We start from the raw sequence: 12,549 nt of genomic DNA, 5'->3' as shown, positions 1-12,549 counted from the left end.
CTTAATCAATTTTTTTTGCTCGGAATAATAAAGTTCTTTTATTTTAGAAAGAATATAATATAAAATTTGATTGATTTATTGCATATTATATTTATCTTAAAAAGGCTTGTTCATAAACACCTCACATTTTCTTATAAACTTGTAATTAATATGTTAGTTAATAGAAGTAATTTATTTTAAGTAGGAATCAAAGTTTCTCAACATAAGAAGCTATTTGGCATCATTGAAGCATTTTACATTCTTGACATGATTTTATTGTAAGCATTGAACATTATAAATTTTTTAGTACAGAATTGAGCATTTTTTGTGAACTATTCTGCTTTCAAAAACAAATTGAAAACAAGATAAATTCAGAAAATTGCAAATAATAATACAATTTGCACTGAGTGCATGCATCCATTACAACTCAATGATATAACTATTAACTTGTAAGATGTAGTTGGACCTTGCACACATATTTGCTTTTGTATCCCTAAATTCTAGCAGTTTTTTTTTTTTTAGTTTTTTTTATGAAACAGATATAGATTTAAGGATGGTCATGTGACTTATCTTTAGAATCTGTTGAGGGCTTATGAAAAGAGAAGTCTTCGTCTCTCTGCTCTTCCTCTAGCTTCTCACTGAGCTCATCTAGTTTAAATTCCGCTACACCGTGCTTAAAGGTTGGCATCATCAGATTGACGACATGCGAAAAATCAACCTTTGTATCCAAATCATCTCTATTTGTGAGATTTGTTGAGTCTCTCATCGCTACCGGGCGTTCGATTTCACTGTCAGAGTAGTATCTTGAGTCGGCGAAGCGATGCAGGTGAATCGATGATGAGCTGGGGCTCGTCATTGGAGTTGAGCTTGGACTTAGGGTGGGGGAACGGAACGGCGATCCCTTCTTGTGCCGCTTTCTTACGGCTTGATGCCATTTTTTCAAAGCTTTGTTCGTTTGCGCGTCGAAAATGGATCTCTTCATGTGTGATCCCATCTGTAAAAAGAAGAACTTAAGGTAGATTACATATATATACCCCACAATTCTTATGTGTTTATATATCTAATACATAAATCTTCATCTTTATAACATTATTGTGTTCAAATCACATATTTCACAATAAATTAATTAATATTAGTAATATTTTTGGTGTGATCTACATACATACATACATACATACATACATAGATATATATATGTTTAAAATTTGCACAGCGCTACAGAAAGGGAAGAAATGGACCTGAGATACAAGCGCATAAAGAGGGAGAGTGATGTAGCTGCACATAAATTGGACCACCCCCCTGGAAAAGGCACAGCACCAACAAAATTAGTTTGATGAAAAGCCATATATTATCAGATAAATTAGATTTAGATATCTACATGTCAGGTGGATCTTTTAATTTTCACTACTATCAGGAGTCAGTTTTGTATAACATCATTACCATTTCAATTTTTTTGTCAGAATGTAATGAGGAGGATTTACATACCTCAATTTTTAAGCATATATGCATCTAACACCAAAATTTCAATTTTCATTAATTAGGAGGATTTACATAAACACTGCTCAATTTTTATGCATATATGCATCTAACACCAAAATTTCAATTTTCAATACATACCATGAAAAGGTGGCATTTGTGATGTTATATGAAAGATTTGAATGGTGTAAAAGTAAAAAAGGTAAAGTTTGGATGTTGGATATGTAAATACATAGGAATTGGGTGGTATGTATGTAAATGCCCTATTTAATAGATATAATAAGTACTTCTCAATCTCAGTCAACTTAAGCCCACCTCAAGCCCTCTTTAATACTATATTTTAGTGAAATAAAGATTTCAATAGTAAAAAAAGGTGCATTTACATATACATCTAAAATACCACTATTTGACTTTTAAAAAGCCAAATACACCTTTTCATGCCTAAGTGAGGTTCCATATATATATATATTGAAGTTCATGTGTTAGATATGTAAATACATAAGAATTGAGAGGTATGCCTGGAAATCTTCCATTCAAAAATTATGAGACATCACTACTGAAATAAAAACTGATAACCGATTCAAAATATGGTGCTGGAGTTTGCTATGTAAGTCGATAGATCCTATATGGCCAATGAATTAGTTTGTATGTGCTGTTAAAGGATGTTATTGTGCCAAGTAATGCTAACCCTTAAATCAAACTATATAGCAATAAATTAAGCAATACATGATGCAAGATATGAGTGCTGAACCTCATATATACATCGCAAAATGAGTCAATCGAATGTGGCAAAAACAGTGAAGAAATGCAACGATGCATAGATCGAACTTAAACCCATTGATTGTTGTCAAAGATGTTCAAATGATGTTTGTTTGCAAAACGGATCACACGAGCGCGTCCAAAGCATCAAAATTATTGTAGAGATGACCTTCAACAATTAAGTGTGCAAATAAGATGAAAAATGGTGGATGGCCAAAGCGAAGTATGTGATTAGGACACAAACTATGTCAACTATTGCCGAAGTTGCGTAAACAAGCTCTGATCATAAATGTACCATGTGAGTGCTTCTGAAACATTGAGATTACCTAAAGAAGAACCTGTTATAGGAGCAAAAATGATGAAAATGATGGTACCCAAAATGCAACATTGTGTAAATAAAAGATAAGGTGACTTGAAAAGCGACAAAATTGCCCAAATGACATCCGACCATAAACAAACTGCGTAGATGCGTCAGAGATATCGATTAGTTTGGAATGATTTTAGAATGATTTTGGATGATAATTCCCTTAGATCTACAAAGATTAATTCCCTTAGATAAACAATAACCCCATGTCTACAAAGTTCCTTAGGACAAAGTGACTCATGGCTACTGAAAAGAATTCTCTTATGAGGTTGGGACAACTAGCTCCTCTAGCTAAGTACATGGGACCATGGCAGCTAGGGATGTCGGAACCATGGTATCTTGATTGGGTTCGTCATCATTTCCCCCACCATCCTCTTTCAAGCTCACGATGATAATTTCATAATTTAAAAGCTTAAATTTATTGTTTCTATATGCTGAGTTTAAATACTTAGTGCCTAATTACTAGCTTTAATCGAAAGTTTTCGACCTTTATTGGGAGAGATAATTAGCCATAGGGGCTTGCGCCTATGAGAATTCTCGAACCTAATATCTTACAGTCCTCACAAAATGAGGGTGAATCTCTGCATAGTGTTAGATATGTATGAATTGGGTGATATGCATGTAAAAAAGCCTATATACACTCCATTATCAATTATTATGGAAAGAAATAATTTCTATGTTACATACAATATAAGAGAAGAAACCTTCTTAATGAATGAATCTACAATAAAATAGAATACAACCCCAACCCCCTAGATAGCCTTTTGTTCATTTAATTCTACTCCTATGATATTTTATCAATACTATTTTCTAAAATAGCTCCATCACCATTCTCTCTAAAAAATAAAAATGATATAAAAAAATAAGCATATCTAATCAGAAAACATGTAGTTGATAATTGGTGTCTTCGGGGAAAAAATAAAAATAAAAATAAAAGAGAACTTACCCGAGAAAGACTCGTCCGATGATAAACCCAAAATTTTGGTGGAAGCAAGATCTCAAGCCGAAGTCATACTATACAAGGTAAAGTTAACCATAAAAACCAATCATCTTTAAATCAAAAACAAGAAATTAGCTATAAAATCATACTTTGACTTAGGACAAATTCCATACCCATATCCAGAAGAAATAGGTCAACTGAAATGCATTCTGCATAAAATATTTAAAATGTCAGACTTCAGATTGTAATTTTATTATCTATTTATTTATTTTGCATTATCACATAATCAAGTCATGAGAGCAGTTATATCGCAAATACTAAAAAATATTGGTAACTTTCGGAAAAAAGTAACAGAAAGGAGAATAGGAACCAACCATAAACAATGTGAAATGTATTAAAGAAAGAACAAGACCAGGATTCTTGAACCAAAAATGATTATCACTTAGCTGAACCAAAGGAACTCCTTGAACAACAGCATGTTTTTCTTTAATTTCTATCGCCATTTTCGCAATTATCGCCTGCAGATTCGTCCCAATAGCCAAGAGAATCTGCAAAAGCGAACAAAAAATCAATTCTTGAAGAATTTTTTGCAGGCCAGTTATTGGTAAAGATCAATATAGGAAGATTTACATACATACCACTCAATTCCCACGTATTTACATATCGAAAATCTAAACTTCAGTTTTTACATGCATACTACCTTTCACAGGTATGAAAAAGGTGTATTTCACTTTTTTTTTTCCCTAAAAGGTTGTATTTTTTATGCGCTATGAAAGATTTGAGTGGTATAAATGCAAAGATCAAAATTTAGGTGTTGGGTATGTAAATGGATTTTACAATTGGGGGAAGTAGTGACACCCAGAATAGTTCCTTCCATCCTACAATAACAAAAGAAAATGTGAGTTTGTTTGTTAATTGGATGCTTCGTACAAAATGCTGCAGAAAATTATTACTTGCCGTGAACATTAAGCAGTAAAAAAACAACCGCAGATGCCCACAGAAGAGGTCTGAAAAAAAAAATAGGAATGAGCCAAAAAAAAGGAGAAAGATTCACATACATACCACTCAATTCTTATGTATTTATATATCTAACACCTAGACATCGAATTTTACATACATATCACCTTATCTATGCATGAAAAGTTGTCTTTCACACTTTAAAAAGTTAAAATTGTGGTATTTTTTATGTGATAGTAAAGATTTGGGTGATATAAATTGAGAAGGTGAAGTTTAGTTGTGGATATGTAAATACGTAGGAATTGGCTGGTATGTATGTAAATGTCCCCCCTTCCTCCCCCAAAGAGAGAGAGAGAGAGAGAGAGAGAGAGAGAGCGAGAAAATAAAGAAAAATCAAAGGTGGCATTAATCACAATGAACTACAAGTTCATAAGAATCGATGCTTTAAGATTCTCAATATTATTAGAAGATTTACAAACATACCATTAAATTCCTATGTATTTACACATCTAACATCTAAGTTTCAATTTTTACATATATGCAATCTTAACTATGCTTGAAAAGGTGTAGTAGTAATTTCAGAAGTTAAAACTTGTGGTATTTTTTATGTGATATGAAAGATTTGGGTGGTATAAATGTGAAAAGTAAAGTTTAGGCATTAGATATGCACATACATAGGAATTGAGTAGTATGCATGAAATGCCCCAATATGATTTTGTGGAAAATCAAAGGTTGGGAACAGAGGAGCCAGTAATTTACAGTACCTGATTACAACTACTACCTTGAAGTCGTCTTCCAGTGACCTTTTTATATATTTTTGGAAATTAAATTTGCTTCCAGAAGCCAAATGGACCTGAAAACATGTTCTGGGATACAAAATAAAAAGAGAAAAAAATGAAAATAACATTTTTCTTGCAACTTACATTTATGAAACCATGACGGAGAGTAAGGTAATCTGCTTTTCGAACAGATCTGAAAAATTGGTGGAAGAAACAAACCTGTAACACAAGCATAATTAAATAGTAGCCATAAAAAGTTTAACAAACAGATGTGTATGTACATATGTGGAACTGGAACCAAAAAAAAAAAAAATTTCAAGGGGTACAAATTAATAATTTCCAAAACAACCTCAATCTTAATGTTAGTCCCATGGGGTAAAAAAATTAGTATAATGATTTTGATGATAATAAATATATACCCAAATATGTAGCAGCTCGTGCGAAACCGATGTTCATTCAAGATACAAGTTGGTCTATTCAAATGCCAGCTCAGTAGAAATTATTGGAGTAGACGTACTACTCGCCGACTTGCCACAAATGTTCATCAACTCACTGTTGATCTCTTTTTTATGAGGTCTGTCTCTTTCTTTTTAGAATCTAAGATCTAGCCTTAGGGTTTTCCTAATAACTCTCCTAGAGAACTAGTGTTGAGACTCACTCTAATTAGAAATTTAATCATTTCTTAACTCATTGTAGTCTCATATTCTTGGTTTTAAATCCTCAACAATTTGTTAGGTTGATTAAGACCAACATTTTGAAACTCAAGTGAAGTTCCTATAGGTTTGAAAGGCCCTAGGAAAACATTATGAGTTTAGGGGTTTAGGTCTGGCGGTGATTGTTCCTTTGAAGCACCTTCACTTACTATCACTCACTTTTAGATAACTCTTTTCTTAACTTTTAGGGAGCTCATTTTGATTATGAAGCACTCTTTAAGATAAGAAAGGTAGCTATCTATTTAATAATAAAAACCATTAAGAAAAAAATTATTTTCTTTTAATTAAAAAATCATTAAATCATTAAATCAAAATTAATATAAAAGAAAAAATCTTTCAAAAATCTATAAATACAATCTTTAAAATTTTCAAAATAAAATTTAATAAATCCACAAATATAAAAATAAAAAATATAATAATACAAATACTTAAAATTTCACACACATATACACCATTCACTTGATAAATATCCCCAAATTTACACCTATTCCTTTGAGTTCATTCTTGGCCACTCTTCATACCTATAACCCATTTCACGAACCCATCATGTTTGAATTAAATCTAAATTAACCCAAGTTTGAATCAAAATGAACCCATTTTGACACCTAGTTTGAAGCCACCTTCAAGCTACCATTTCCAAATCAGTTTAATACATTTTTGAGCCACCCTTTGTGTTGAGCTTATCCATGACAATTCAACATTGATTCATCTCATTTGTGAGCCGAATTTGAATTGATCTATAAGCCAAATTTAAACCCAAATGGAACTATACTTTAACTCAATATTGAACCACATTCAAGCCTATTATAAAACATTTTCATTAATTTGATTTTGGCTCTTCATTGAGCCAATCCTCTTGCTGATTTGCTTGAGGCCAATTCAGCCACATCAATTCATACTCTTGTGAGCTCAATCCAAGTCCATGCGAGCCCACACAAGCCAATCCCATAAGCTTCACTTGGTTGAGCTTGTCTTTGCCTTTAACCACCTTCCCATTGGCTCTCCTCAAAACCTCCTCAACTGATTCCGATAACCAACCCAACGGCAAGGCGAAGTGGGCACATGTGCCAAACCGTGACCATGGCCATTAAGCCAAGCTCACCATGACTCGAAATTCACCATGGCAGAACCACATTGGAAGCTCCATCCACTTGGCTCACCTTCACTGGTCACTCTCAATTGACTCAGCTCCACCTCACTGATCCATGGCAGATGAATTACACCAATAGAAGCGACACCCCTACCCCTGGCTGAGCCTATAAATGGAGCTCATTCTCGGGCTCAAAGAAGAAGCAACCATTTCCATGGACAAGCTAAACCTCCAAAACAACTCCTTAGAGCTCCAGCATCCTCCCTGTATCAATTCCACTATTCCAAGACCATAATTCTATCATTAGAGCACTCACCCGATCCACGACACATTAAATTCTCACTGTTTACAGTTCGATTCATCAATCCAATACTTCTACTACCTTCCCCGAGTGAGGAAACCACTTCCACATATGAATTGCACAAGCTCTGAGCTCTCTGGATTATTGTTTGCTTGAGGAGCATGCGGGCTCGATCAATTTCATTCACGGAGGCTTCTGAACTTCAAATTGGGACTTGGAGCATACTTATTGAATCATTATGAAGCTAATACTATGATTGGATTGAGAAGATCACCACCGAATTGAGGTATATTTCTACTTTTCTTAATTCACTCCAGTTTTGGACCTTTGGAAATAAAGTTGCATGATAATTGATCTTGACCATCATATTTGTAGAGCTTCATGAGATGAAGCTGTAGCATTTTGAATTTTTGAATTTCATTAAGAAATGAAGGAGATCTACGCACATTTGTGCAAACGGTGCTCAATTCACGTCCCAAATGGGACGATGAACCAATGTCATCCATTTTATTTTATTTAAAACGGATGTCTCGGATTAACTCGGAAGGATATGGTGTTGTTCGGGTCGTGCACGGGATCGAGAAGGCGTAGCTGACGAGGAGTTGAGGTGGTCGCGACAATGATTAACAGATGAATCAAAGTCAAATGCGTGGAAAAATGGCTGACGAGTCAGATGGCACGACATTTATTAAGTAAGAATTTTTTTTTCAATTAATAAAAACCTTTTAATTTAACACAATTTTAAAAAATCATACGAAATTAAAGAAAAATGAAAAAAATAGAAAATAATGTGTCAGATTCAGGAAAACTAGGAGAATTTAATAAAAATAAAACCAGAATATAATAACATCAAATAAATTTTAAATGATTTTTAAACTATTAAAGCAACAATAAGACAACATTTAAAATATAAATCAAAATAAAATGAAATTACATCTGGTTAAACCTCTTGACCATATGATATTTCTGTAATTTTCTCATAAACAAAAAAACTATGTTGGTTACTTAAATGAAATTTTCATGGGATTTTGCATTTATTGAAATAAATAATTCTAGAAATTAAAATATATTTTGAAAAATTACAGAATAACTTCTGAAATAGGGTGATCATTTTATTCATTTAGATAGTAATTTTGAGTATTGTACGATGTTTTTAAATTTTTTTAAGAAATGTATGTTTAAAAATATTATATTTATACTTTAAAATTTCTTTTAATCAAAATTGGATTATAATAGGGGATAAATTGGTAAAAAAATTATAATTAAACCTTACTGGGAAGAATGAAACATAATGGGTTAGTTAGAACTTTAATCAAATCAATAAAACATGCAAAAGGTTATAAGTGTAACTAGCAAATTGTTAAAAATTTGAAACTTTAAAATGCTTGGATGATTAATTGGTGGGCAATATTGTTTAGAATTGTTTAATTTACTGATTAAGACCTTCCATCATAATTTGAATGGTTTTGCATAATAATTTACATGAAAATTAATAAAATTGATAATTTTGCAAAAATATCTTTAAAATGAACAAATAAAAATGATTAAGTTGAAGACTCTGATTCAAATGACACTTAAAATCATAAATGTATAATTTTGATTAATATTGGAACTAATTTGAAAGTAAGCATTGGTAAGTTTGTAGTTTTTTCTTTTAAATTTACAAATTTACCTTTACTTAACTTTAATTCATTAAATCAAAATTTAATTGAATAAAAATATTGAAATTTATGGTATAACTTGAACTTGATAAGCAAATAATATACTAATTAATAGATATATAGTGAATTTTGAAAGTTTTGAAAGTAATTTAGGATAGTATTGTTATTTTCTTCAAAATTGCAATATTATTTTTATTACACTAGGAACTTCAACATGAACTATATATAATTCAAAAATTACTAAAATTTAAAATGAAACTCTTAAATAAAACAAAAATAACAAAACACTGCAAAAATGTATAAATTTAAAGTTAGTTTTGAGGTAAATTTGTAAATTTCTTCACTCACTAATGCAACCCAAATAATTGAACCAAATTAATCAACTGAAGATAAATCATTAAAAAAATATTTCCAACCTAGGTAGAAATGGTTGAAGTATACATAAGATATTTACAAACAAACATTTCTCAGTAAAACTTACATAACTTTCTTTATAGAACTTCAAAATCACTGAAGTCCATAGGTTAATTGAACTGAAAGAAGTTGAAAAATATAAAATTCACTTTGATTGATTACTTTTTAATAATTTTCTATTAATAAACCTATTCATAAGTTCAAGAATTCATGAAAAATCTAAAATAAACTTGAAATGACTTGTAAAATTCTGATGTTGTTTGGAATCATATTCCAAACATTTCAGTAAATTTCAAGTGTTTTGGATATCCTTTCGATTTATTATAAATTTTTAAATAAAATCACCTTCAAAATTAAAATAATTCTAATAAATCAAATAAAATGCAAAAATTCATAAAATTTTAACATAAAGCTTTTCAACTTGATATCCATCCACAAAAATTATTTTTATATTATTTTGAAATCATTTAAGTCAAAATATCTAAAACCCTAAAAAACACAAAATTTTCAACAAAACAATTTATAAAAATTCACAAAACAACCAAAATTTCTAAAAAATGTAATAATTGAGTTTATAAGAATCATATTCACTTCACCCGAGGATTGATGAGATCTTATAAGTTCTAATAATGTTAAACATTGATATATGCCTTCAAAAAAGCATATAAATATATTTAATAATAATGATAATATAATGATGAAAATAAAATAATAATAATAATAAACAATAATAATTAACTATTTGGGTTTACGAAGACTTCTTGGTCGATACAACCCATGATTGCTGACAAAAGTCTTATGGTCTGAACAGGTTTAAGTACCTCTTTAAGTTATGTAAATCCAAAACTAACAGCAGTACCAGAATGACAGAACCATGGGATCTTGACCGGTGTTGCATAAAATAAAATTTAATTAGTTATCATCAATCACTTCAATAATCGCTTCCATCATGATGAACACTAACCTAAATTTGTTTCACATGGCTTCTATAAGTAAATAATAAGAGCCTAGAATAGCCCTTTCGAGACATGATTTTCTTCTTCTATTGAGTCATTTTCCTTATAGAGTTAGGCAGTGTTGTGGTTAGTTAATAATCAAGATCTGAGATATCCAAAAAAAGACGAAACACGAAGCGAAGGGTAAACCTCAACAAAACCATCAACGTTGTCTCAAATGACGTTGATTAATAAATCGTAATCTTTTAAAATTTCGAGATTGATCGTCTGGTACGACGTAAATCCTCACACATTCTTAAATTTTTGCAAGATTGTAAGTCATGCAATTAAGTCCTAAATTTCTAAATAAATTGTAGGTTTGCAATATCAAATAACTTCTCTTTCAAAGAATTAAAGTCAAACCATAAGTTAATTTAAGATGTCACTGAGGTTTCTTCGATCTCTTAGACATCTCTTACTATTCATTCATTTGGATTCCAGAAATAATTGTTCCACATTGAGTCTTTTTCATTTGATTTTCCTACAATCAATCATGGAAACTAAACTTCGAATTCTTAAAGACGAAACCATAATCTTAATCGAGAGTTTTCTTCAATGATCTTAGTGGATGCAATCAAATTTTCAAGAGATAATTATTCATTGTGTTTCTAATCAACCGCAAGATCATTGTTTAAATTTTATGATAGATATTATTTATTTGTTTTTTTTTTAGATTTTTTATTTTGATCTTTTCGTAATATAGATCATTTAATTTTGATTTTAAAAGTATTGTTAAGTGGTTTCATCTTAAATTATTTGCATCAAATTTTTTAATCATTGGTAAGTTTTTCATTACATGTGAGCTGTCTAGAATAGTTTCATTAATTTTTTTGACTTGCGTCATTAGCTTAGTGTCGCAAAAAAACTAAATATGATTGGCATTGGCTCATGTAAAACAATACATAGGTAGTAACCAATCAACTCCTTTATTGCACTCATCTCAAAACAAATCCACGGACTTAAAAGCATGAACAAATTTTAATTAGGAAAGACCATATCTTAACCCCATTGCCTTTGCCTCAATACTTGTCATTGTACTGCCCCCCTTCAAAAAACTATCTAACCAAGAAATAAGCACTGTAGTATAAAAAAATATACTGTAATCCAAAAATTCATGAGAAGAAAAAGTTAAACCAATTGTGATTTACCATAGCTTTTCATTTTATGCCAGAGAAAAACAAAGCAAAAAGAATGCCAGGTGCTCAGTGAAAAGGAAACTGGTGAATTAATACTTCTGATTAAGCATAAATTTTCACCTACAATTTGCTCCAAAACTCAAGAAATAAAAGAACACTTTACTTACAAAATAAAGCAGAACAGGATGCATGTCCCACAAAGTTGTGTGTTCTTTCACAAAGGATGTCTCACGGACCAATCTGAATCTTGACGGATCTATAAATTATCAACAAAGTCGCGACAGACATTAGATAAATTTTTCAGAAACACATTAACAGTAGGAATTGATGCATTAAAGATTGAACATACGAAAAAGAATTTAACTGCTAGAGTTAAGTTCGTCTGCGGCCAAAATGTGTGTTGATGAGTACTAAATGATTAGAGAATATTAAAAATAAGGGAATTTTACGTAAGTACCACTCAAATCCTCTGTGTTTACATATACAACACCTAAACTTCAATTTTTACATATATGTCACCTTACCTCTGCATGACAACGTGTATTTTGACTTCTTAAAATTAAAATTGTGATATTTTTTATGTGATATAAAAGATTTGGGCAGTATAAATACATACATAAGAATTAGCTGATATGTAAATGCCCCTACAACAAAATAAGTCATTAATAGCCAACTAGCTTGGCAGAAACAATAATTTTAAGATAGGTATGCAATAAAACTAAGAAAGATATTATATTAGTAGGAGGATTAGGTAAAAGAATAATAAAGTGAGAAGCATATTTAGATGGCTTAAAAGTCTACAAAACAAGGCAAGATATACACCAACAATAGAAATAGACATTATTAGCATGCGCGATAATTAGGAAGGTAACCTGGTTAAAACTTGTGCAAAAAGCCATGCAACATAAAGTTGAGACCATAAATGAAACTCAATAATAATTAATTGAGTGTGGGAACTCATAAATCCACCAATAATGATGACTTT

The 12,549-nt window shown here is 31.0% G+C and overlaps 1 protein-coding gene across 1 annotated transcript in view; it reads right to left on the bottom strand.

Moving 5' to 3' along the window:
• Positions 1 to 309: 309 nt before the first annotated feature.
• Positions 310 to 12,549, bottom strand: part of LOC110021078 (MLO-like protein 9) — a 23,817-nt gene continuing 11,577 nt past the window's right edge. The window contains exons 5-14 of the mRNA XM_020719411.1: positions 11,732 to 11,820; positions 5,399 to 5,473; positions 5,240 to 5,328; positions 4,476 to 4,525; positions 4,356 to 4,396; positions 3,893 to 4,066; positions 3,692 to 3,727; positions 3,525 to 3,592; positions 1,218 to 1,278; positions 310 to 973 (exon numbers count right to left, since the gene is read on the bottom strand). Of these exons, the coding sequence (XP_020575070.1) occupies positions 527 to 973; positions 1,218 to 1,278; positions 3,525 to 3,592; positions 3,692 to 3,727; positions 3,893 to 4,066; positions 4,356 to 4,396; positions 4,476 to 4,525; positions 5,240 to 5,328; positions 5,399 to 5,473; positions 11,732 to 11,820 (1,130 nt within the window). The 3' untranslated portion in view covers positions 310 to 526. The remainder of the gene's footprint in view (positions 974 to 1,217; positions 1,279 to 3,524; positions 3,593 to 3,691; positions 3,728 to 3,892; positions 4,067 to 4,355; positions 4,397 to 4,475; positions 4,526 to 5,239; positions 5,329 to 5,398; positions 5,474 to 11,731; positions 11,821 to 12,549) is intronic.

The sequence above is a fragment of the Phalaenopsis equestris genome, unplaced genomic scaffold (assembly GCF_001263595.1).
Source record: "Phalaenopsis equestris unplaced genomic scaffold, ASM126359v1 Scaffold000121, whole genome shotgun sequence".
NCBI lineage: Eukaryota > Viridiplantae > Streptophyta > Magnoliopsida > Asparagales > Orchidaceae > Phalaenopsis > Phalaenopsis equestris.
Note: the sequence above shows the minus strand (reverse complement) of the source record. Positions and strands in the feature narration are given on the sequence as shown.